Source organism: Triturus cristatus, chromosome 12, assembly GCF_964204655.1.
Source record: "Triturus cristatus chromosome 12, aTriCri1.1, whole genome shotgun sequence".
Classification (NCBI taxonomy): Eukaryota; Metazoa; Chordata; class Amphibia; order Caudata; family Salamandridae; genus Triturus; species Triturus cristatus.
The window spans coordinates 429,447,931-429,475,634 of record NC_140595.1 but is presented as its reverse complement, the minus strand read 5'-3'; the positions used below and the strand labels follow the sequence as shown (position 1 = coordinate 429,475,634).

Here is a 27,704-nt window from a genome sequence, read left to right as displayed (position 1 = left end):
TGACTTCTGTGTGAGTTACAGGGACACACAAAGCTTCAGAGGCGTCCTTGCAACTTACCAGCCAACAAGCTGTAATTGGACCTACCTGAGCCCTGTTACTGGCATCTGCTGGAGTGTATCCCTGATCCCAAAGAGGTGTCTTCCCCAGATCCTGGACTCTTGACTGGTGCCAAAATGTACTCCTCTATAAGAAAAGGTGAAAATCCTGAAGTTTTGACTCATCGTTACTGCGAATGGGCCTGTTCACACCAAAACTCAGCCGCCCGTCAATGTCCACGCTCAAGTTAGACCTGTTCTGCATGTCGACAGCCACCACGAGCAATCATCAGGAACGCTTGGCAGTTCAGGACCCTCACTTAATGCTACAGCAATGACAGCCCACATTGACCACCACCCAGAGCTACAGCAATGACCGTCCGAAACCCTTAACTGGCTCTAAAAGCTACCACAATGACTTTCTGCTACACCTGCTCCGTCTGCTCTTCAAGTCCTCTTCCATCACTAATGGAACTCTTCGCACCAGACTTTGAAAGTAACTCTTGAGTGGGACTTACTTGGTCCCTGTATCCAACCCGTGCTCCAGCACAGTTGGTCTGATGTTCTACCTTTCCCCCCGTCTAGTGCGACTAGATGACTGTAAGTGGCACTTTGTGCTTTTAGGCGCTATTTTCACTAGAAACTTTGAAACTACATACCTTCAGTTCTGCTGATTGTTGTACTGCATATCTCCAGTTCCATGGATTTTTGTCATTCTGCTATTGTTTTTTAGATTAAAATGTACTCTATGGGCCTCATGTAGGTAGCATACCAGTTACCACTTCTAAAATACCGAACGATACCGAATCGGTATTTTAGAAGTGGTAACTCGTATGTAGGTAATGAGTCGGTATTTTTTACCGATTCGTTACAATTCGGTAATTACCGAATCGGTATTTACCGATTCGGTAATGAGGCATACCTTCCCATTGAGGGGAAGGTATGCCTCATTACCGAATCGGTAAATACCGATTCGGTAATGGTGGAGAAAATGCAAGGGTGGCAGGGTGTCACATTGACACCCTGTTGCACCCCTGATTCGGCCATGTGTGCACATGTGGCACACATACATGCCCTAAGGGCATGTATGTATGCCACATTGCACACTGCTACGCGCTTCCAAATGCATACACACATACATTAATTATTTACCACCAACTAAAAGTTGGTGGTAAATACCGACTCATAAACACACACACACACTCCCCCTACATATCATTTCTGAAATCGGAATTTACCGATTCGGTAAAATTACCGAATCGGTAAAATTACCACATCGGTAACGTTACCGATTCGGTAATTTTACCGATTCGGTAGTTTTACCGATTCGGTAAATTCCGATTTCAGAAATTGACCCCCTACATACCAATAGCCAATATACCGGTCGGTAACGGTATAATTACCGAAAATCGGCCGTTACCGACCGGTATATGGCTACCTACATGAGGCCCTATTTGTCTAAATTGTTTTGTTGTAACTTTATTACTGTTGGTGTGCTGCTTAAGTAATTCACACATTGTCTCAACGTTAAGCTTGACAGCTTTGTGCCAAGCTACCAAAGGGTTACGTCCAGGTCAATTTAGTGACTTTTGTGGTTCACCCTGACCACGATTGTGGCTGTTGTCTGAGTGGCGCTTCCACCCCCTCCACCAATTACCCAATTTCTTACATGTTTCCCTCAAAAAATAACTCATATTGTGAATGAATAACATTTGCTATCCTCTTTTCAATATGCACCTTTTACAAATCCTCAAAACGGGACAAAAATGGTAGAGCCTTATCACCCAAACAAAATAAAAAAACGGTGGGGCATATGTACAACAAAATGTCAGAGCGTGGAGCTATGCTAAATTTGGCAGTGCCAAGCTCCAATATTTTCAAAACGCATGGATTCTCTGTATTTACGACAATACGGTACACCCCTGTGTTTTACCTAGTACTGGCACTAAAATCAGCTGCCTATTGCCAAGGCAGGCACGCTTGTACCATAGTGCAAAGGTGCCTGCATTGCAGGAAATAATTGTTTATGTGCAGGAAGGTGTCCCTTCCTGTACATAAACAATCCATAATAGCTATTTGTTACTTCAATGCTATATATGCTGCATTTTTCAACACACATAGAAGTAGCAAATTGTCATAATTTAATGATTGTTTATGTGCAGGAAGGGGCACCTTCCTGCACATAAACAATCATTAATGGATTTTGCTCTTTCTATTTGTCCTGCAAAATGCAGCACACATAGAAAAAGCAAAAAACGATGAGACATAAAAGCATTTCTCCTTGTGCGCCATTCTAAAGCCTGCTCTTATAAGGCGTCGACTTTTGGCACTTCCACAGATTTACAACTCCTGGTAAATCTGGGGCAGCGTAAAAAAGCAATGGGTTTTGTGGTGGAACGCCCTCAGCAACACCCATTGCACAACCCTCTCATGCAGATACCTGCATGAAAGGGTAGCATATTTACAAAGTGGCGTTAAGCCTCAACAAGTGGCTTAACTCAACTTTGTAAATATGGTGCAGGGCATACCGCCACCGGAGTATAAAAAAATGTGATGCTCTGGTGGCGCTAGGGGCTTGTATATATGCTCCTGTGTTTTTGTAACCTTCCACGTTAATAATCTAATGGAAATCACATAATTTTATGAATTTCACCTCAAAGTTTAAGGGTCTGATTTGCAATAACAATATTATCCAAAAGGGAGGGTGGACATTAACCAGGATGGAGTAGGGCAGTCTTGCCCCAGGACCCCTTTGGCTGCACCCTGATCAGTGCCTACTTTAGAGTGACCTACCCCTTGGAAAATATTGTTTAAATAAGGAACATTTGTAAGCTCTATAGCCAACGATCCCACCAGGCCTTCTTCATATGCATGGGATCCTTTTCAAATGCACATGAACGTTCAAATGTGTAGTGCCTTAACTTCTATTACTAAAATTCAAAGAGTTACTCCAATAATACAATGTGATTGAAATGAAAATGTCTTATTTTCGAGCCTTTCTTGTGTATTAATAGGGCATGTAGTGTCACCAAGATATTTAAATATTATACAACTTGACTGGGCGTGGCTAAGCGCCGGCGAAGATGGCCGCTTAGTTCGAGGCTCCGCCGAAGCGGCATCTTTCCCCACAAATATCCGACCACGATCGCCCATGCGGTGCAGCCACACGGTTCGGGGACCCTGCTTGTGACCAGCGCTCCGGAATACTCGAACCCCGGGAGCTGGGGACGCCTCCGCTGGCGAGTTACGGCGGCTGGGTCGGACGACGCCTGGGAGCGGTTCGGAGGCAGGCAGAGGAGGGCACACGACGTCCCGGTGCCGCGGCCTACCCAGGGGCCTGCGGCCTGCGTTGAGGCACTGCATCGCCGGGTCTGACATCGGCGGCAGGGGCGGTACCTGTGAATATTGCCGGCCGAGTCGGGCCTTGGTATCGAGGAGCGGCCTTCCCTGTGGCGGCCCGGCCACCCCACCACGACAGCGGCAAACCTGTGGAGGCGGAGGTGAGGTGGCGAGATTGGCGGCCAGTGGGGGACACCCAGAGAGGACAATAGCGCTGGGGCGGTTTGAGCGCACCTGGGGACCCCGCTTCTACGCACTTGCATGACGCGCGTGAGGTGGGGGTTGGTCGGTGATGCCCCGAAGATCGTATGGGTTTCTTCGCCCCCCTCTCCCCCTGACGTGTAAGCGGCGATCCTGCTAGGCCCGGTGGAAGGGGCCAGGCGCACAGGAGGAGATCCCGGCTGGCGGAGGGCTTACGCTTGCCCCCTTTTGGTTCGTCTTCAAGCTGCCGGCTGATGAAATCTGTGAAGTGGGCTCCTGGGCTGGGGGATATTTCCCCTCCTTCTTTCAGCCCCCCCCCCTCGCACGTCCTTGGACTGATCCGGATTTATCCCGGGGGCGGCGGAGCAGCGGTGAGGAGCTGGCGGGTACGCGCCAGGGCGATCCCCTGGCTGCAGAGATCCACTAGCAGCTGTGTGCAGTCAGAGCGGTGGGGCCAGGAAGTATCGTAGGCCCAGACAGAGGCCCAGTCCAGAGGTGCGCGGCAGTTGCCGGCCTGTGGGGAGCCGCTGGAGGATCGCATCATGAGGCCAAAGGGAGCGGCAGCGGCCCAATCAAATAAATTGGACAAGTACGCGGTCCCGAGACACGCCCCCCAGACCAAGGGAGCATCGGGGGAGCGGGAGGTGTCGGCTGAGCCCTCTCTGACGGCCATCCTGTCCGCCATTCAGACCCTGGGGACCACACTTGAGACTAAAATTGATAAAATGTCCATTGAAATGAACCTTTTGCGCACGGACCTCAATAAAACGTCGGACAAAGCCAGGGCCAACGAGACGGATATTGCGGAGCTCAAAGCCTCCTCCAGGAAACTTGAGCAAAGGGTAAACGACCTTGTCCACCAACACCACCAGGTGGTCCTGAAGCTTGAGGATCAGGAAGGGAGGGCCTGAAGAAACAACATCCGAGTGGTGGGTGTCCCGGAGGGTTCGGAGGGGCCGAGCATGGACCTGTTTCTCGAGGACCTCATCCTTAACAGTCTGAAGCCAAAGCGACTCTCCGCCATGTTCTCCGTGGAGAGGGCACACCGCGCGCCGGTCCCGAGACCTAGGCCGGGGGCCCCGCCGCAAACCATTATAGCGCGGATCCTTAACTACAGAGATCGGGACGCCATTCTGCAGGCGGCTAGACAAAAAGGGGACCTAAAGTACGAAAACGCAACGGTCAGGTTTTTTCCGGACTTCACACTCAAGGTACAACTGGAGCGCCGCTCGTTTGAGGGGGTGAAGGCAGCACTGCGGGAGAGGGCCATCAAGTACATGATGTTTTTTCCAGCGAAGCTCAAAGTTATCGATGGTGGCAGATACCTCTTCTTCACTACACCTTCAGAAGTCCAAGAGTGGCTAGACAGGGGAACGTCGCAACAGTCGGCCGGCGCGGCGAGGGACGAGGGAGGCGTTGCTCGTACCGACTCGCTGGCCCCCCGGGTCGACGGGTTGGAATTGGATAAGTCAAGTCAGTGCTCTTGGCGTTCACGATCCCGCAGTCCGGACCTGGTTGGCATATGAAGACCGCAGGGATGTAGGTGACACTGAGTGGAAGGTTCCCCCTGAGGATTGGCTGCTAAACTGTAATGTATAGCTTTATTCTGAGACATTGCGAGGGGGATATGCACAAGATGGTTCCACAGAGATGAGGGCCTCTCTCCCGGGATGTGAGGGGGGGTGCCTTGGGTGGGGGGGAGCTGGGAACTGCCTGGCCTGCTGGACAATGGGGTTGTGCCCCACTGGCGGAGGACATTGACTATCTCACTCAAAGGAGGGGCGGGGCAGTACAGCGGGGGACATTGTAGCCGTCGTGGTGACAGCCTCGCATGGACTGTAGAACACTGTAAACGTTGACAAAGGGGGGGCGCCCACCGGCTGGAGCTGGCGCCAGTGCATGCCTCACAGATAAGTTTGTAGAGGGGAGGGGCTCTCTCTCCTTCTTGTTTAGGGCGAAAGGCGCTCTGCTAGTTGGGGGATGTGGGTAGTTGTAAGCCTACACAGCAGGGTCGCAGGGAGGGGTGGGAGGCAGGGGGCGGCGGGAAGTTTTTGGGGCTGTTAGCAAGGTTATGAGGGGAGGCAGGAGTTTTACCTGGTCATGTGAAAACAATCCCAATAAGAGAGATCAGTGGGCCGCGAAGTCAGGACGTCAGCTTTGCTTCATCTGTGGAAATGGCTATGAAGTGGGATAAAAGTATCAAAGAGCTTAGTTGGAATGTGAATGGGTTGGGGGACAAGCTCAAGAGGAGTATAGTACTCCAATTCCTCAAAAGACATCTCCCTGATGTTGTCCTACTGCAGAAGACGCACCTTATTGGCAATACATGTCAGGCGCTTAACAGGTGGGGGTACACATTAGCCACGCATGCCGGCTTCACGTCGGGATCCCGAGGGGTGGGCATTCTTATGCGCCGTAGCTTCCCAATGGTAATTCAGCACACACAAACTGACCCGTTGGGCCGATACGCAGTACTCACGGGTAGATGGGAGGGCCGCACTCTCAATCTGGTGACGGTATACATTCCGCCTGGTCTCCAGAACCAATCCTATCAAGATCTGGGGGCACTCCTCCTCTCCCTTCCTGAGGGGCAGCTCTTAGTTGGGGGGGACTTTAATGCAGTAGCATCCGGAGACCTGGATAGACAGCCGCCACGAAACATTGCACCGGGGAAACTGTGGCTCGCCAATTTACTGGAAGCGTATGGGTTAGTCGATCTATGGCGCTTACGCCACCCCACTCAGTTGCAATACACGTTCTTCTCAGGACCACACATTCTCCAGAATAGACAACCTCCTTATTCTCCTGCAGCATGACACCGTGGTGCAAGACGTCAAACACTTGGCCAGGGGTATATCAAACCATTCTCCGCTTTGGGCGCATCTCACGTTCGGAGAGAAGAGGGTGGGATGTGTCGCGCCCATAAATCCCTGGTGGCTGCGTAATCCCGAGCTTAAGAAGACACTCGCGCGTTCCATTGACCACTACTTTACCAAAAATGTTGGGACGGTGGAGGGCCCAACTACCCTCTGGGAGGCATTTAAGACGGTGGTGAGGGGGGAGGCCCTCTCAAACATTGCCGGACAACGAAAGGAGAGGGAGGCGCAGATGCTAGAGGTGGAGCGGGACCTTCTCACACTAGAAAGAGAGGCACAGGTGCGCGGGACCTCAAAAGCCCAGCATCAAATGCAGTTGAAGGCAGCTGAGTATAAGGCCCTAGCCACAGAGGCCGCAAAGACGCTAGCCAGACACAAAGGAGGTCGATTATATGATCAAGGGGACAAAGCGGGTAAACTTATCGCTTGGCTCGATAAAAAACAAATGGCACAGAAGGTGGTGGCTGAAGTCCGGTCTGCGGGAGATCTCCCCCTTACCGAACCGCAGGCGATAATAGACGAATTTGCGGCACATTTCGAAGGCCGTGTACAGTAGAGGCACGGACCGGTCAGAGGATGACTCAGCCGAGCTCCTGAAGGATATTAGGCTGCCTGTGCTCTCAGAGGAGGATCGCAAGGCACTGGACGGTGACCTTACCGTCGCCGAACTGGCCAAAGCTAATGGAGACCTGCGGACTGGGAAGGCCTTGGGTCCGAACGGCCTACCTATTGAGCTGTACAAGCTCCGGCCCGACTGCCTGGGTACACATCTCAAAAGTATGTTAGAAGATAGTAGGACGCAGGGGAAATTACCAAGTGACCAACGCATTGCCACCTTGGTGGCTATCCCCAAGGAAGGGAAACCCAGGGACCGCTGCTCCTCATATAGGCCAATATCACTGCTGAATGCGGAGCCTAAGATACTGGCTAAGCTCCTGGTGAACCGGCTCAAACCACTAATCACTAAGTTGGTTCATCCCGACCAATCGGGCTTCATGCCGCATCGGAACACAGCTCTTAATCTGCGGCGGCTTCATGGTGTGATGGGACGCTGCCACACGATCCAGGAAGATGCGGTGGTGGTGTCATTGGATGCTGCCATGGCTTTCGATACCCTGGAATGGTTCTATATGATGGCGGTCCTCACGAAGTTGGGATTCGGTCCTGCCTTTGTCGGATGGGTGCGCCTCCTCTACACCGAACCATTGGCACAAGTAGTGGTTAACAACAGGAGCTCCGAGGTCTTCACCCTTGAAAGGGGGACGAGACAGGGTTGCCCCCTCTCACCCTTACTGTTTGCTCTCTGCCTGGAGCCTCTGGCAGACCGAATCCCTCAATACGAGGGCTGAAATGGGCAGGGGGATGGGAAGACAGGATCTCGCTGTATGCGGATGATGTCCTGCTTTATCTTGCCTCCCCTGCGACGTCACTCTGGGTGGCTTTGGACATCCTGACAAGCTTTGGGGAAAACTCCGGCTACAGTATCAACTGGGGAAAATCATTGCTTTATGTGTTGCATGGGGCTCCGCCGCCGGTTCCACGTGACTGCCCGATCCAGATAGCCACGGAAGGGTTCCGATATCTTGGAATCTACATCTCCAGGGATGCAAAAACACGCTTCGAAGCCAACCTTAGGCCACCACTGCAAAGGTTCCAGAGGGATGTGTCGGTCTGGAAAAGGCTCCCACTAACGCTACTGGGGCGTGCGGCCCTGTTCAAAATGATGGCCCTGCCGCGGTTTTTATATGCGCTACAAAACTACCCAGACCTAGTACCACACAAATATTTTGCAGAGATTGAAGGCGCTCAGAGGGACCTGCTGTGGAGTGGTGCGCCGCGCATGTCTCTCCCGAAACTTACCCTAGGGTGGTACGATGGGGGCATTGCCCTGCCGGACATCCGTAAATATTACTGGGCAGCGCATCTCGCAGCCATCAATCAGGGCACATACGGCAGTGGGGACGACCCAGGATATGGGATGGATAGGTGGCTCCTCCCCGGAGGGAATTTTGAGGCTGCACTCTATTTGCGACCCAAAAGGTTTCATCTCACGGGACCCACACAACATTCGGTCCAACTGTGGCATATTGTCAACCGAAAGCTGGGGTGGGCTGGCAAACTGACAAAGGCAACCCCACTCTGGGTGTCGGAGAAGCTCGGGTCACTGGGACGCACTAAGGGATTTCAAAACTGGGACTTGATCGGTATATCCCGCATAGGGGACCTGTGGGGGGCTGGGGGTGTTGTGCCCTTTGCCTCACTACAGCAATCGCATGAGTTGGCTCGCTCGGAACTCTTCTGGTATATGCAGGTCCGCCACTCTCTTCAATCCAACATTCCACCGGTTATGTCGCTCCCAGATTCCTCCCCTCTAGAGGATAGACTATTGGACGGTCACTTGCCGGAAAGGGCGATATCCCTCACCTACAAAAAACTCATACATCACTCCCCGGACCCGCTGGGGCCCCTCAAAGGGAGGTGGGAGGCGGATGGCCTTGAAATTGATGAGGAGGAGTGGAGAGAGGTGCTATCATCCCCTAAGGAAGTGGCGATATCGGCAAAACTGCGGCTTGTACAACTCAAAATATTGCACCGGGTGTATATCTCGGTCACTAGACTGGTGTCGATGGGGAGGAGTACGGACGGGCTCTGCAGAAGGCGGTGTGGGGACAGGGGGACATTTCTTCACATGTTCGCAGGTTCAAACATACTGGGCAAAGATACACAACTGTATAAGCGAGGTGTGGGGGGTGAGGTCGCGGCCTGAGGCCAAACGATGCCTTTTAACCATCTGGGAGCCCACGGACCTACCGGTTAAAGGGAGAATATGGGCAACACTGGGACTGGTGGTTGCAAAGCGTAATATAGCGCTCCTCTGGGGGGCGGAAGCGCCACCATTGCTTGGAGCGTGGAAAAAAGACATGGATTGGTGCATGCTGCAGGAAAAGATAGTGCATGTCTCGAGAGGGTGGCCCGGGAAGTGGGTGGCGATCTGGTCTCCCTGGAATGCATACCGTGGCAACATCTGCGAGCCCCCAGTCTCTTCTCCCCGAGAGGAAATCTTATTCCCATAAGATGGTGAAAATGTCATATCCTGTTATGCCGTACCCTATTGCACTGAAGGACTGTCCAGGGGGTTGCGGCTGAACACTGTAACTCTAATGACTTGAAACTGTGAAGTGACCAAAATGTTGAGTTTTGTTCATAAAAAGAATAAAAAGAAAAAATATATATATATATATATATATATTATACAACTTACATTCCTAGTTTGAGCAATGACTGAAGCCCCGATGTTTTACATAAAGGAACTCAAAAATGTTGAATTGGTAAAGATAGATGCATACCAGGCGATTCACCTGCACTTGCTGGTGCTACCTACATCCAGGCTTGTTCACCAGCAAACTTTACTTTTCACCCACAATAAATCATAAGGAATTGGAGGCACTACTGAGAATGTGGCAGATGGTGTCTTGGGAGACTGGAGGGAAGGAGCTGACTGTTTGCTGGCATGCAAGATCTGTGGTCGGCCGTGTAGTCTCCTGCCTACAGGGAAAGAAGTGGAGGCAGACAGACATTAACAGAGAACGTGTGTACTCTTTAGCTACATATGGCATCGCTCCTGGCCTACATATCCCCCAGATAAAGCAAAAAATTGGCAAAGGTGGGGCCAGCAAAAAAAAACAATTGAAAAAATGTGCCACCTCACATGTTAGTGTATTGGAAGAGGAAGATAAGAGCTATGCAGGAACAGTGGACTCGGAATATAGCTATATTACCCTGTGACTAAACTCTTATAGAGGACGTTACTGCAGTATTCAGTATATTTTATCAACAAGCTGGTAATTGTTAATGGTCTAATCAATAATCAAAAAGCTTCAGACTGATGGCAGCATAAATAGTTTCAAGGGCAGCTGGCAAAGCAAAAGACAGATCCTTGCTTTACTCATTGCTTCCAAGTTCTTTCAGATGTCATGTTAGGTGTCAGCAGCTTGCCCTCTTTTTCATGCAGTGTAGTCGTTTTCTCATTCTTAATGCAGGACTAGAAGAGCCAGGATGCACAGGAAACAACGGGGCTGGATAAGCTGATTATTCTTGATACAAAGCAGCTTGAAGTTTCAGTTTTAAATGATTTCTCTCTGCCAAATATAGGTTGATTGGAGCAAAGTCTGAAATTTTTTCTGGAGATTTGGCTAGATGCAAAGGCCAGAAATCAAATGTTGTTTTCGATTCTAAATAACATAAATGTATAAGATTTGTACAAGATAAAAGTGATAAAGTTAAAAGTAAACAATGCAAAAGAAGCAGAAACTCCTATCAATGTGGTGTAAAGTGCACCATTGCCCATGACATTTTTAAGTCTTTTCCTGAGGGAGATTTCCAGTATTCCCAGAAATGTTCTGATCAAAGTTACCAGCCCATGCTACTTTACAAGTTTGATTTTCCGTGTACCAATCACTTTCTTCATTGGAGACACCTCCATTTCCATAAGATCATGGCTCTTTCACTCCTCAGTGATCCACTGGCCAGGATTCTGTGGTCACAAAGACTCTAGACAAAGGGGACTGACAAGACAGACAAATGTGGGTCATCACAACTCGCAAAGCTATGGACAAGTGTCATGATTTTACAATGACATTTGCTCCATTGTCATGAAGATTTAGCAATGCCAGACAAACTCAGATGTTGCTTTCTAGGGTCCCTCTTCTTTTTTGTAATGAGATCATAAACTATGATAGTCTTGACCAATGCTGGTCCAAAGTTAACATTAATAAAATATGATGTTGATCTTTTTTTAACTGATACAGCTCCCTGAAATGCACTGTTCTCAGTGGGTGTCATTCTAAAATAAAATGGTTACCGTCAACGTACTTTTGACAATGTATTGCTACCTTACAGATCAACAGCTGGTGCTTTTACCTTGATTCTTGAGTTAAATCACTCAATGCATGGCGACAACATGGCTTTCGTTTATGTAGCTGTTTATGGGAACTTAATGCTTTCTACTGTTTAGATGGTGAAGCCTCAGTATGTCCATCAATAGTAAAACTGTTTGGTGCACTTGCAGTAACCATAGTGTTCAATATGAGTTAGACATTTGATTTTGAAGCCATACTTTATTCTCCCAGAGAAAGAAAAGAAGAAATCCTGTGTGAAGTATGCTGAAGTGATGTGCACTATTCCTGCGCAAGGGCTTTTAAGCCCCAGCTACTACCACAGTTTTGGAATGACCGAAAACTACATCATCTTTTTGGAGCAGCCTTTCAAACTTGAAATTCTGAAACTGGCCACGGCGTATTTCAGAGGAGTTAACTGGGCTTCCTGCCTTAGTTTCCACAAAGACGAGAAGGTAACTAAACTGATCTGCTGAAGCAGCAAAAGTACATTTAAGCCTTTATTTACTATGCAGCGCTATCTAAGTCATAAATAAAATCCACATTTGCCTATATACCATAGAAAATATATATTTAACAATATTTTCAAAATCAGTTTACTAGCTAATGGTAAGGAGATATGGACTAGTATTTTCAGTATTTTCCAGTTCTGGCACCTGAAAGACAGATTGTGCTAACTTGACATGCTTACTCCATCCACTTTCTGTAAATAGTACATTTAGAATGTTACTTGTTGATACTAGATGTAGACCATCACTTTAAGGACATGAATTCAAGTTGTGTGGAACTGTGGGTTACTTCCCAGAACGGATAAATACCATTACCCCAGGGTGGGATAGTTACTGGGTTTGGGTAATGTAGCCAATTCCAAGTTTTCACCTTGAAAATGGAGCGTAACAGGCTGAATTGGGATTTAAACCTCTGCATTCCGAGTGTTTTGTCTTTTTCCAGGTCTTTTCTCCCAATAAATTTCAGTATTTGGCAACCTTACATGGCACTATTGGGCAGATGAAAATGCTAACCATTTAAGTGAGCAGGGCTAAAATATAAAACTGTTCTCCCTAAAGTCATTACATCATAGAACTACCAAGACTGAAATAACTCAGTGTGAGGGAATTAAGGGTGTGCAAGTCAAAGTGCACTTAAGCAGTTTCACCAAGGACTTTAGATATCAGATGTCCTACAGACAGCTTCTATGGGCTCTAGAGTCTTATTATTTTCAGCATTCTCCTTACAAATTGCAAGGTCTAGCAACCAATCACTCATATGGGTTGGACGGCTTAGCATTCATGTCAGAGCTGCCCAGTGTTTGGCCTGCAGCAAAGCCAATGGGGCAAGTTTCCCAATAAGTTTAGGTCAACTCCACACATGGCCAAGTTGTGCTGTCAGATGGTCTGGAGCAAAAGCAGCATCTGGTATTTTAGTCAGTGTATCAAAGGCCAGTGCCCAGTAGTCTCCAGCACCTGCACTGTACCATGCCAGATTCATAAAGTCTGCAGTGCCTAAACCTAGGGTTTTCCTCACTGAGAAATGGGTCAAACTTGGGTAACCTTACTGGTATGCAATATACATAATGGAAAATTTGTAATGCAATTAAATGTGTCTGATTTAGGCTACATTTGGGCAATCTGACATTGGAAATATTCCCATTGTATTTTGGTGAGGCTTCACACCAAGGTGTATTCCCATCGACTTCTGGCCCCAAACAAAACATGGGTCCTGCTGACCATGACAGACCACGGCTACAGCATAAATCAGTAACACCTTGTAATGAGTCGGGATCGCATGACATGAAATAACAATTTGTGCTCTAAAGGTTCCACATGGAAGTACTTACTGACTGCCTGCAACTTAGGATGGAACCTGAAGTAGAACAAGATATCAATAGTGAAGTGCCCCCTTTATCTTTGTAATATTCTAATGATGGAAACCATATCTTGTCATAAATGTCAATCAGACAAGACAGCACAAACTTGACTTAGGGAGCTTTGACATTGTTTTCTTGTAGTGAAACAAATGCAAGCTACTTCATTGTTGTTTGGCATCTAGGACTGCGATCAGCTGCAATTAGTGCCCTTTGAAGAATCTTGCGAAGTTGTGTGCACTACCTGTTACAACCATAAAGGTGCACAGGCAGAGCAATGAAGTGTGATTTGCAATTCTGGAGCCCATATACTAAAAGCCATGCAAGTGCTACACAAACTCTTCATGACTTTCTCGCTTCCTCCATGTGCAGGGTATATATGATCCAGTCCTGAGGGCACTTCTATGCTTTTCACTTGAACAGCCTTCACTCAGTGCCACAATCACATCAAGTGCTTATTTGTAAAAAGAAAGTGTGTTGGTGCCCATAGCTCTGCTCTGAAACCCGCAGATGGAGTAATGAAATGTTGGTGTGCCAACTACCAAGGCTGTGTAGTCTTAAATCCACCACATGACTTTTAAATCCACTACCAGACATTGACTTCCCTATTGCTCTCTCTTGCTGGTTCCTGCTTTCTCCCTTTGAGACGGTTTTTCCATCTTTCATTTCCCTCGTTTTTCCCTCTGTTGCTCTTGGTAAACATCTGAAGCGGAAAAATAAGTTCCAGTCCCCAAAAATGAGTGCCGGTGCCCCACCGGCTCAAATTAAGCACTGCCTGCCCACAAGTGGCAGGTGAATAATTTCATGGGGTGGAAACTTCGAAATCTTGGGTTAAGCTCTATAGGATATTTACTCTCTATTTGCAGACCCACTGTGAACAGTTTAGTTGTATGCTTCATTTAACCTATCTGCCTTTTATTCGCCGAATGTTGCCTAACAATTTGAGAAAGTACTGTTGGCATTATATCCGTCAAAAAAGAGATTATACGAAGTGCATATTTAAGGATATGGTATGTCTCTGGATCATGGATGTAATACAAGCCCAAACATGACGTACATTTATCCACAAATTGATGAGACATCTAATAAATGGATATGGAAACATGTAGACATCCTGCTAATCAATAGGGTACTGCAACAGATTGATTTTCATTCTGATGCTTTCCAAAACCTTTATGAGTTGTAGATATAGCATCAAATATTGTATGCCCATTTGCCGAAAAGACACAGATCTGTCATTGGACTGATTTCACAGATGAAGTGGAAATGAGGCATAAAAGAGTGGGTTGGATGTAAAAGCATAAGTTGTGTACAGCTTCATTCAATGCGGGCTCAGAATTGATAAAGAGAAAAGGAGATTGGGAGATTAATTCTTACCCGTACCCAAGCAGTAGGTCCATTTTGAGGGTACTATATCTGTCATTGAATTTTACAAAGTAGTATCCCCACTTCACTCCTCACTACTAATGCTTTGTCAGGAACATTGTTCTTTGTCAGGAACATTTCTACAGCAGATAAGACATGTCAGAAACAAGGAAATCTTACTTCTTCAAAAAGTATGACCCTCCTTAAGCCTATGTTGACTTCCAGTGGCCAACCTGACAATCTGAGTTGACCTGGAACTCATATTAAAGGACGCGAGCTCTGTGGCTTCCCGGAACCATACATCTGGCATTGTTGAGCTTCATAGATTGATGTCAGAATTTCTAACATGTGAGTTGGATGATGTCTAATTACGGGTGATTAGAATCACCTCCCACTGGCACCAATTGCTGTTGACACCTTTTATGACTTAAGCAATGAATGTATGAATGGAATATTTGGATGTGGCAATAACTATTGTCGCTATGTATAACTAGTGATTAAAGCTAAATGACACCAGTGCAGCATCTAAAGAAACATTCTTCTGCCTTATAAAGGCGGATGATCACCGATGACACAGCATTTATATACAATCGCTATCAAAACTATGTTCCCTGTAACTGCTACAGATGCTTTGTTTTTATCAACCTATTCTGAGACGTCATGTAACATGGAATACAGAATAGGCTTATGATTAACCCTCGCTTTCCCCCAACCTTTCTTCTACATGTTCAAATAAGAAAAGTATCAGTGCAAGAAAACACTGTGCACCATTGAAAAATGTTTTTACAATATAGTTAAAAAATATATTCCCATAGGAGTAAGGCTATCTTCAATAAGTCAGGGGCTTATAAAGCGTGCTACTCACCCATGAGGGTCTCAAGGTGCTGGGGGGGACAGCTCCAGATCAGTCAAAGAGCCAGGTCTTGAGGTCCTTCCTGAATGTGTGCAGGGTCAGGGAGTGTCTGATGTTCACTGGGAGCTTGTTCCAGGTCTTGGCTGCGATGTATGAGAAAGCTCTCCTGCCTGTTCTGTGCCTGTGGATGCGAGGGACCTCTGCCAGGGCGAGGTCGGCAGAGCGAAGGTTCCTTTTGGGTACGTGGAAAGAGACTCTCTCGTTGAGGTATTTGGGTTCGATGTTGTTGACGGATTTGTAGGTGTGGATGAGGAGCTTGAAGGTGACCCTCTTCTCGATTGGAAGCCAGTGGAGGTCTCGTAGGTGTTGGGTCTTGTGCTCGTGACGTGGTGTTCCGAGGACGAGTCTGGCTGCGGCGTTCTGGATAGTTTGGAGTTTGTGTAGAAGAGTTCTGTTGATTCCGGTGTATAGGGCATTGCCGTAGTCCAGTCTGCTGGTGATGAGCGGGTGGGTGGCGGTCCTTCTGCAATCGGGGGGATCCATTTGAAGGTCTTGCGGAGGATGCACAGGCAGTTGAAACTGGTGGAAGCGATGGTGTTGATCTGGCGGTTCATGGAGAGGGAGGAGTCGAGGATGATGCTGAGGTTGCGTGTGTGGTCTGTAGGGGTGGGTGGCTTCCCGAGGGGGTAGGCCACCAGGTGTTTTCCCAGGCGGAGGTGCAGGGACCAAGGATGAGGACCTCGGTCTTCTCTGAGTTGAGCTTCAAGCAGCTGTCTTTCATCCAAGCTGTGACGTCCTTCATTCCTTTGTGGAAGCAGAGTCTGGTGTCTTCGGGGTTCTTCGTGAGCGAGAGGATGAGCTGGGTGTCGTCGGCATAAGATACAATGCTGAGCCCATGCTGTCTGACAATGGTGGCGAGGGGGGCCATGTAGATGTTAAAGACACGAAGGACGTATATCTCGGGCTACCATGCCATTCCGGATACTGTGTACCACATAGAGGTTCTGGATTTTTGAAGAAGTCTAGAATACTTGAAACAATTAGGAATTGACGAGATCACGCAATATTTTACTGCCAAGCCCTGAAGAAGTCTCGATGTGAGACGAAACGCGTTGGCTATGATCTTTGACTTCTTGAAAATAAAGAAAACATTTTAAAGAGAAATAAAGAAGAAACATATTTTATCAAGAAATGAAGACTTTGGAATAATTTATTCTTTGGTGTGAATCCTGAACTTTGATTAACAAATGTACATTATATAGCGCTGAATCCTTTGTGTATTTTGTGTATAAAATAGGACTTGTTCCTAAATAAGGAGTATAGAGGGGAGTACTCCTTGGTTCTTTGCGCTATCATGTGGACTTAAAGACACTTGTCATCTGTTGGGTGCGGATTCTTATAGCCTCTACCCTCTTTTTTTGTGTTGTCATAGATGTTAAAGAGCGTTGGGCTGAGCGACGATCCTTGGGGTACTCTGCAGTTGATGTCAGTGGGTTCGGAGAGGAAGGTAGGGAGTCTGATCCTCTGGGTTCTGCCGGAGACGAAGGATTGGATCCAGCCGAGAGCGGCTCCTTGTATCCCTGCATCGTGAAGTCTGGCTGAGAGCGTGTGATGAGAGACAGTGTCGGAGGCTGCAGAGAGGTCTAGGAGGATGAGGGCCGCGGTGTGTCCCTGGTCGAGTAGTATGCTAATGTCACCCGTGGCGGCGAGGAGGGCGATCTCGGTGCTGTAGTTGCTGCGGGATCCAGATTGTGAGGTGTCAAGGATGGAGTTCTCTTCGATGAAGGTGGTCAGCTAGGCATTTACGAGTCTCTCTGAGACTTTGGCTGCGATGGGGAGGAGAGAGATAGGCCGGTAGTTTTTCAGGTCTGTTGGGTCGGCGATTTGCTTTTTGAGGAGGGGTTTAACCTCCGCTCGCCTCCAGTCATCTGGGAAGATGCTGGATCTGAAGGAGGCGTTGATGGTCTGTCCTAGTTCGGGTGCGATGGCGGGGGGCCCTGTGGAATATGTGCGGGGGGCAGGGGTCCGTTGGGGGCCCTGAGTGGGTTTTCTTCATGTGGTGGTGATGTGTTCGATGGTGGCGGGATTCCAGGTCGTGACTATTGGCTTGTCTGCAGTGGCGGGAGGGGGGTAGTGTCTGGCGTCTGTTCGCTAAAGTTGACGTAGAAGGCCTGGATATTCAGCTGGAAGTTGGAGCTGAGCTTGTCGCAGAGTTCCTGGTAGGGTGTGACGTCCATGGTTTCGCTGAGGGGTTTTGTGAACTGCTGTATGACGTTGAACAGTTCCTTGGCGTTGGTCGTGATGGTCTAGACTTTTTTGTCTTATGAAGGTCCGTTTGGTGTCTCTTATGTGCTGTTGGTATTCCTTTAGGGCACTCCTGTGGTTGTTCTGTGCTTCCATGGTTTTCTGGTTTCGCCAGGTTTTCTCTAGGCGTCTGCAGGAGCGCCTGGCTTCTTGGAGTTCTCTGGTGAACCAGGCGGCCTTCAGAGGGCGTTGTTCGGTGGGATGGCGGAGGGGTGCGAGCTTGTCGGCGCAGCAGGAGATCCAGCAGTGAAATTCTTTGACTGTGGAGTTGGTGTCAGTCGTGGCACTGGGGGGTCTTGGAGGAGGGTGCTGTTGAGGTGTTCCTCTGTGACCTTACTCTAGTTCCTTTGTGGCGGGGGTGGGCGGGCTTGGGTGTGGTGGTGGTGTTGAAGGTGAAATGTACTCAGTGGTGGTCCTTCCAGTGGGGCTGGGTGGTGTGGCTGAAGATGGGGTCCAGCTCTGTGAGTGGGCATGTTATTCAGCTGCTTCAGTCCGAGGTTGGCGAGGTTATCGAGAAGAGTGGTGGAGTCGGGTTGTTGCGGTTGTCGAGGTGGAAGTTAAGGTCTCTGAGTCGATTGTAGTCAGTGGAGGTGATGGCGTGGGGTGCGGAGAGCTCGGCGATGGTGGTCGTGGACTAGGAGCGAGGTCCCGGTGGTCTGTAGATGAGGGTGACGCATAGAGTGGTCCTGGGGCTGGTCTGGACCTGGAAGTGGAGGTGGAGGTGGAGGTGTTGGAGTGGGGGGTCACACATGCTGGCGGTGGAGAGTTATAGGGGGGTCTTGTGTACAATGTCGAGTCCTCCTCCGGGGCGGTCCTATCTCTGGATCTTGTAGCCGTCGGGGATGGCGGTGGCGATGTCAGGGCTGGAGGTAGTGTTGGTCCAAGTTTCTGTGAAGAAGGCGACGTCAGGCGAGAGGGTGTCGATCAGGTTCCAGATCTCTACAGCTTGTCGGTGCAGGGAGGGTACGTTGAGGAGGATGCATTTCAGGGTTTCAGCGGTGCGTGCATCGGGTGGGCCTTCGGCGGTAGTGGGGGCTTTGTTGACGGTGAAGGATCTACGGCAGGGTCTGCACGAGAACTGCCCATGGGTGGTGTTCGGTGATGATCTTTCGCAGTCGGTACGTCTTCTGGGATTGAGTGCCTGGAGGGTGGCGGAGTCGTAGCGGAGGGGCCTAGGAGAACCAGGGTTCCTGGTGCTGGCCGCGGTCGGGTCACAGATGGTCGCAGACGGGCTTGCCCTTGCGTGCCAGCGGCGTGACCGTGCAGCAGTCTGCATTATGTAGGGGAGGCGAGGGACGCACAGCTGGGAGGCAGGAAACGGGCACGAAGGCAGGGGGAGGGGCCGTGATTCAGCAGCGGCGGGAAACCGGGAGAAGGGAAACAGCGAGGGGAGGGAGAGGGGCAGGGGAACAGTGAAAGCCCCAAATGACTAGAGAGCAGGAGAAAGAAGAACACAACAATGCACAAGAATGGGAAAAGAGAAACAGGCATTCAGAGGTCACCAAGTGTAGATACAATTACCGCGATGCTGCAAGCAGGCAGAACGCCAAAATGAGTAGGGAGTAGGAGAAAGAAGAACACAACAATGCACAAAAACTAGAAAAAGAGAAACAGACAATCAGGGGTCACCAAGTATAGATACAATTACCGCGATGGGGCAAGCGGGTAAAGAGTAGCCTCGAACTCCCAGGCTGGGGGCTCAGCGGTGGCGACGGAGCGAGTGAAAATTAATGTGTCCGTCTGTAATACAACTAGTGCTTGTGTAAAGCTCTCCGATACCTTTGTGTCCAGATCACGTTATTATAAACTGCAAAAAGATGGCCCAGAAAAAGCCCTGCTGGAGCTGTCAGCGCCTATGAAAATATACACTCGATCAACATCGGTCTACTGCGCTTGACAAACGGAGGGAGCCCCATTCTGAGCATGTGTGGAAGGAATCTTAAATAATGGGTACTCTCATTCATGTCAACAAGCATGCTCTTAGAGTATTGTTCTTAATATATATGTTTCCTATACATTAACTTACATTTCCCAACATTTGGATCTGCCATCGCCTCACTGCCAACTGGCGTTCTGCTACAACAACTACTGAAAGCTCGGTAGGCAGAACTAACTCAGGCACAATTGGGATTACAATTATTGATATGTACAGGTGGAAATCGAGTGCCAAAGCGACCACAAGGTTCATGGATTTAGCACTGCTCCTTGCAAAAAGGAACATGCCTAAAAACTGGAGTTTGCAAGCCTTCCCCTCCGTGCAAGCCTGGCACAAAGAGGTACTCCACTGGAATAAACTGGAAGATATCTCTCATTAGGGAAGAGCGGAGCGCCTGGCGCCCTGCGCAAAAAGCCCATATCAGACAGCTGGAAGCATTAACACGCAAGTTCCAAATGACACAGACTGCTGACTTCAGACACCCCGATAACACTTTCTTTGTGGCCCCAGATGCAAGGATTCTTGAGTGATTCCTCCTCCACAAATCCTGAACTCCACTACTCTATACATATATGGATCCCACTAGGGTACTGTTTGCTGAGCACGCACTCCAGCACGCAAGTCTCCAACGGGGATACACTACATTGCTCTTTGGGGCTCTGTCTTCATGGCTTCGGGACCTCTCATATGATGTCTTTAGAATATCTTCCTGTCTAAATGAACACATGGATGTATTAGATACCATCCGTTCCATCATTCCTTCCAGTGTGGATATAGATGGGTGGGAAGTGGATATTATTTGGGTGTGGAAATAGGGTGTTTTGTGCCATTAATTGATAATTTATAGAATCCCTCTTGCGCTGAAGTACATCATTGTTTATACTACGTATCTTACTCCTGTGTAGATCAACTGCAGTACTTGGTATATACGAAGAAAACAATAAAAATTTAGTTTTTAATAAATATAAATATTTTCCCCAATGTGTGACTACATAGGGTGTCTTTTTCACTTAGACCAGGTGGTCTGATCAACATGAGTTAGGGTGAATAGGAACACAGTGTGAGTGTATTCATGTTTGCTCACATAGCAGTGTGTGTGCTATGCATTCATCTAACATTGTATATATAACTAATCTAACTCTACTGAAAAATATGTTAATATCTTTTTAGCTGTTAAGTCACATCTTTGATTGTAAATATAAAACCTATTTTCACCTTTGCACAGGTGCTCACTTAGGGGCCTATTAAGATGGTGGGCGGATCGTCACTGCCGGCCCGGCGGGGGCGATCCGCCGCAATCCTACCATGATTGACCCCCCGCCACATTAGGATGGCTGAGGGGTCCGCGGCGGACGAGAAGACTGTCTGCCGCTTTTCCGCCGATCGACTCGTAGACCGGGTGGAAAACTGTCACAATATGGTGGCAGTGTCTGTAAGACACCGCCAACCATGTCAGGATGCCAGCGGGGAGCAGCCTTTCCGTGGCGGCGTTGCTGCCATGGAAAGGCATGCGGTTTTCGCTGTTGGAGGCCCATAGCGGGCCCCCAGGATGTTGGGCGCTGGGAGGTGCACATGGGGGGTACCTATGGTGCCCCCTGCATTTGCATGCACAAGGTGGCAGGCACCGCGCGGTGCCTGTCACGTTGTGCATTCAAATGCACTACATGCATTTTTTACATTGCGGTGGGTGCTGCTTACAGCACCGCCCGCCGCAATGTAAAAAATGCGTGATGCGCCCACCAGTGTGGCGGGCGCATCTTAATTAGAATGGTGGGACAGCTGCACCTATGGTGGGCGGTCCCTTTTGCCATTGCGGTGGCGGGCGGACATCGTAATAGACCCCTTTGTTTAGACTAGGGTTCTGCACCACCCTGATGAAAGCCTGAGACCCTTAATGGACTAGTTCATGGTCTGAAACATGTCAGCACCTTGAAGGAAGACAGAGACATAATTCTCATCCAATTTTCTTGACTTTTAATCTAACCATTGTGTCCCCTTAAATAAATAAAAATGTCTGGGTTTACACAGAGGTAGCTTTACATAATAATCTAGATTCCTTGTTTATCCAGTTACTCTTATATTGAGCTCCCTTTCACTGAGGTTGAAGCCACCCTGATAGTATCATCTTATTAGGGTGTGATGAAGCTTGCCACAAAAGTGTGGATGAAGTTTCCTGATCCCATATAATGAGTATTGGTTCTCTTAGGCCCCTTTTCTTTGCAGTAAACCGGTTGATCCTGTATAGTACTGCATTCATTGTGTGGGTTATACTTGCTTTAAGATTTCCTACTGTTTCCATTTTTTCCTTTGTACTGAAAAAGTTTTGTGACAGTGCTTTGAATGCAATAGCTATATAAATCTAAATAAATAACACAAATCATTAATTACATTGTCCTCCCAGGGGAGGCTGATGCAGGATCCCAAACCATTTTTTAATTGGTGCTGATTAGTGTGCCTCTCCTGAGCAAACAGAGGTCTAGTGTATCCAACTGTATTTAGTCTAATTTAATTATCTGTAAAGTAATTAATAACAAACACTCCTCATATGTATGTGGAAATGTTAAAAGCTGAGCTTACAAGGATGTTGCGATATTTTTTGCTTGTTCACATTTTGAAGACATGAACTGTCATACTGGAAAGTCCTGACAAGGCCAATGTAGCATTTCAATCTTCTTAAACAGAAAGTTGAGTACTTAAAAATTGTCTAGTGTTAACATCTGTCGTTTTACACTTATTAGGAGTGGGGAAAAAATGGTATGGTACATAGAACTATATAAAACACAACTTTTTTTCTATCTGGCTTTATAAATGCACTACAAAGTATGTTGCCTTATTTAGTTTGTTGTCTTGTTGTTTGTTGACACTTAGAGTGCAATCTTTCACCCTGTATTTTCCTTTCTGACTCTTCCCAGACCTGGATACACATTGTAGATAAGCGAACAAAAAAGACGGTCTCTACCAAGTTCTACACAGATTGCATGGTCGTTTATCACCACGTCAATGCTTACGAAGAGGACAATCACATTGTTTTTGACGTCATTGCCTACAAAGACAACAGTCTGTATGACATGTTCTATTTGGCAAACCTTAATGAGAACTTTGATGAGCAGAATGTTCTCACCTCGGTGCCCCTCTGCAAGCGCTTCGTGATTCCTTTGCAACATGACAAGGTAATATCAGCTTATTCAGTTTTTTATCATGGGGCGTGATCATAGACTGCTTTTCTCCAGCGATTTGTAAAAAATGAGTGTCAAGGTCTCTCAATCTTTAAAGCCCTAAGTTTACAATGTGGAGTATATTCTACTGCACCCTCACTCACCATTGATCTGGTATTCGAATCTGGATATGGCTGGTTGCTTATGTCAGTGTCTTCATGGATATATGTTAGGAGTAACAACGAGCAGCAGCTTTACCACCTGGCTTGCCTTTTAGCATCCATGGCAATACCTCATCTCAGCGGCCAGCCATCTCGAAGACATCATCAGGGGCATAAAGGGAATATGGTGCCAAAAACTGCTGTTTACAATTTGTAGATACCATTATTGGCATTCCTTAAGACCTCAAACAAATAAGAGGCTGTGGATGGACTATGGATGGAACAAAGGATCAATCCTGTGATGTCACAAGGATGGCTAAAGGCTGCGTGATGTCATTTTTCCTTCTCCTGTTGTTTGTGTGAATTGACCTATGAGGATCCGTACATCAAATCTTACACTCTATCCACTCTAAAACAGATATGAAAAATTGAAATATCTGTATCTATGTATATCCCTACGGCACAGAGAAGTCAATGTGATGTTAAATGTTTCCTATCAAACTGCTGAATAGTAAAATATGGATGTTAATCTTAACTCACTCCACTAATTTTGATAACGTCATACATGGCTTTATGAATTCACTTATCATTGACACAGCCTATGAAATGTTATCCTCCAAGACCTTTTGAAAATGTGTAGCCCTATAAAGGACTTTAAAGTTTCCTTCAGCCAGGCCTGAAACCAAAGCCAGGTTCAGACTGGCATTAGTTGGATAAAGCAGATACTTCTTTAATTGACCAGTCTGATCACATTCTGGTTGCAGGTCAGAGGACAATGTGTCTATTGTGAAAAGAACAAGGATAAATACAGGGCAATTAAATACAGTTACTAATAAAAAGATTGAAATGTAGACAGTGTGAAGTTAAAAAGAAATGGAAATATATTTGCTTTTATATATGAAACAGAAGCAGACCGCTGTGACCATGTGAGATTTCCTTTAGTGTCTTATTATTGGAAGCAGCAGAGCAAAGAATTGCCCCCTCTTCTGCAAACCAGGTAGCATGCCGCCTGCTGAATTTTCTGCTCTATTCAGGGTGAAAACCTGGAAGAGAACCTGCACTTTGGAGGATTAAGGTGTAGTGTGGGCAGGAGGGACCGCCTCATATATTTCAAAGAAGTTATAAAATTAAGCAGTTCTATGTAGGGGGTAGTACACAACTGCCACATTTTCCCATTCTGAAATGGTGCAGGGAAATTATCATGTTTGGAAAAAATTCTCTAATTTGCAGCCATGTCTAAACTTGTTCTATGTTTAAATAAGAACGCTGTGATTACGCATGCCCGACTGGAAAATGCAATATGTATCGCACGTGTTAAAATGTTAAAATCCATTATGCCAGAGTCCATCATTTAATGGCTGATATAAAAAACACCTGTTGCAAGTTTAGCCCTAAAAAATATGGTGTGTCTTGTAGACATTGAGGTTTTTTTGCACTACAATCTGCATGCCAGGGAAAGCTACCAAGTTGGAAATGGAGCAGGATGTAAACCGCTGTAGATCCTATCCAACCAGGAAGAAATTAACATCAAAGCTCCTGTTCCAGTAAATCAGAACCTTGGGCATCGGCGAGCAGAATGAGGAGAGTTGTCAGCAGCACCAGTGAATGTATCCGAGGTTCCACAGCAACTCAGGACTTCATGCCAACTTTGGAATTGAACAGCCGCACACTTACAGCAGACACAGCTGCCATCTTACACTGCCATGCAGGCACCCAGCAGAGGCTGCCTAGGGCCATCCAAGGCTGCTCAGCAACCAAGGGAAGAATGTCCCTGATTCCAGCATGGCAAACTCACAGCCAGACCTCCATTCGCTGTGGTGGTGATTGGGGCCCTGAAGGGTACTCTCCAGGTCCTGGCCCAGCCTGCACCTGACGCTTCACCCTCGCTGGATCCTGAGAGGGAACATCTCAGTAACTGAATCTGCAGCACTAACAGCAGCAGCTGAGTCTCTGGGACAGCACGGAACCCCGGGACAACTGTGGACTCAAAACAGTCGCTGCCACTATCTTATGCTGCTACATGGACCCCCAACTCGGATCACGCTAGTTCAGGCTCAGGTGTGCAACACCTCAAGGAGTGGGAATACTGAACACAGCGAAAGCAGCTGTGAGACTACACCCCCACCCCATGCAGCAGGGTTGTCAGGGGACTCAAAGCTGATTCCACTGGTCCTGACCAGGTCCATGGCCACTGTTTCGCCTAAATTGGAGACCGAGGTGGGACCCCTTCATTGACCATGCCTACTCAAGCATCACCCCAAGGCACCATTGGAGGTTGATCCCTGGGGCTCATAGTCTTCACTGAGCCATAAGACAATCTTGACATCCAACAGCTGTGCTATTTCCACAGATGTTGCTAGGTCACTCTGCCTCATTCAGACACTGATCCTGACCTAACCGGCCCCTGCCCCCTCCAAATTCATTCAAAACTGTGGAATAGACCTAGCCTTATGGGTATCTGAGACCATATGCCACACCTGCTGCTGCATCGGTGAGGACTCCAGCAGAGACACAGAGGGTGAGACAAATTAGCTGGGCTTCTCGGAGGGGCTCCCCATAGATGGTGGTCTGCTGGGGGGGAGCCACTGTTGCGCTTTGAATGCTTGCTGAATGGTATTTGACTGGCCCACCTATCGTGAGTTATAGCATCCTCCATCTAACACTGACCAAGTAATGGTGACTGCACTAGAGCCTTGACTGTGCTAGAGTCTAGGCACGACTACATGCCCTCCCCCTCTGCAGAGAGGTCCTGGTCTAGACCTCATATATATAAAAATGGATGCACATCTGATGGTGAACATCACTGGGTGGGCAAGAACCTCAAAATCCCCCCACTCCCCAAGCAGTATTTGGGCGGCATAATGTGCACTCATAGCATTCTGAATTTAGTCATCTCTTCAGAGGTACCCACCCACAAGGGGCCAAGAAGGGGCACCGCATATGGCTTCCTTTGCTTGGATCACAGTACAGTTTGCCTCAATGGGGACATACTCCCAGCGACTTGGTGTCCCTGAAGTGCTTAATTTGAGCTGGTGGTTGCCAATGGTGGTCACCAGCACTCATATTTGGGGACCGGCACTTATTTTTCCTATTCAGACATTTCCGAAGAGCAAGAAAGGAAAAAACGCATATAGGGGAAAGAAGAAGGAAGAGAATGACCGAAAAACAATCACAAAGGAGGGAGAAAGGAGAAACGTGCAAGAGTAAGACAAAAGGGAAGGGGTGTATGGCAGTGGTTAAATGAGGCCTGAAGTGGACTGAAGATTAGCCAGTCTTGGTGTTCTGTGCAATAACATTCAATAGAGTTGTCCGTGCTTCTAAGCATACCTTTGGGTACCGGCACTCATTCTTTTACAGATTTAGTACTATCTCCCCGACCTATGTACAATTCCCCCACTGGCTGCCTCTTGTCAGGTCGAGCTCCCACCGGCTGATCACTCAGTCACAAATGTGACTCTGCCCCTCACTACAGTGACACATGCTCCAAGATATTCTCAACAATATATTCACGATGGTGTATGGTAACAGTCAGTAGCCTACGTGGACGCAGGGATCCCCTAGAGGGTGGGCCAACCAAGAAGGAGATGGACTGTCTGGAGGTGGTAGGAGTCTAGTGGAACCAATTTCTCAGGAACTCCTGGAACAGTTCTGGGTGTGATTTGCACTGAGATTGGCTTCATCAAAACGGGGCTCAAGACATGACAGCTGGAAATCAGCCAGCTTGGATGACCTAGAAAGCAACATTGATGCTCACACATAGCATCAGGAACTCCTTTGGTGGAAGGACCAAGTTTAAGAAGAACAAAAATATAGAGCTGTAAATGAAACAAGAAGTTGGAAATAGGAGTTGACATAATAACATCTAAATTAGAGAAATCCTGAAAGGCATGAAGTGTGACTTTAGCCTGGGCTTCACTTGTGGAATATTAGAGTCTATCCCAGGCACTATAGACTCCCTCCCATCCTGATTGATCAAGCTGGCAGAGTGGCAGGAGGCAACATCCCGCTCCAACAACTCTGTGGATATCATCACAAAGGTACACTAGTTTGATGAAAAAGAAACTTTTATGAAGGTTGCAGAGAGAAAGGAGAACTCACCTCAAAGAACTGCCAGCTGTACCAGGACCCCTCCGTACCCTGTCTGTGGAAACACGGAGATGTCTGCACCATAATAGACTTCTTGCACAACCACTACACCAATCACCAATAGGGTCATCCTTTTAGACGTATCTTTCAGTTGAAAGGAAAACAAAGACTTGTACATTCCCTTATGGAAGCAAAATCATTCCTAGGTCTCACCTTCGAGGCCAATTAACCAGACATAGTCCAATTAGGACACATCAGGCCAGTTAGAACTCTGCCCAAAATGTCAGACTATGTGACGACGTCCCAGTCCCTGATGACCGGTTACTAGAACAAATGAAGAGGCCAAAGTGGACGTTATCTCTCATCTGAAGAACATGGAGTGCAGCCTTCCGTAGCTCAAGGCCCAACCACAACTAGTGTGCTGAGGGGTGGATGGGACCCGACCAAACTGAAGCATTCTGTTCCAGCTCCTGGAAGGGGAAATATAGCCAGGGCATGGGGGGCATGGCAAAAAGGCATTACAGAGGGTACAATGGTATATGCATTTGTCCTGCACTGCCACCTCCCATCTGTTCATTTCTAGATCATGTCCTGACCCATGAGGATCCTTCCTCTAATGGTTCATAGCACACA

At 47.7% G+C, this 27,704-nt stretch overlaps 1 protein-coding gene across 1 annotated transcript in view; it reads left to right on the top strand.

The window, feature by feature from the left end:
• Positions 1–27,704, top strand: part of BCO1 (beta-carotene oxygenase 1) — a 172,507-nt gene that overhangs the window by 70,053 nt on the left and 74,750 nt on the right. Inside the window, exons 6-7 of the mRNA XM_085639534.1 lie at positions 11,582–11,802; positions 22,582–22,839. Of these exons, the coding sequence (XP_085495660.1) occupies positions 11,582–11,802; positions 22,582–22,839 (479 nt within the window). The remainder of the gene's footprint in view (positions 1–11,581; positions 11,803–22,581; positions 22,840–27,704) is intronic.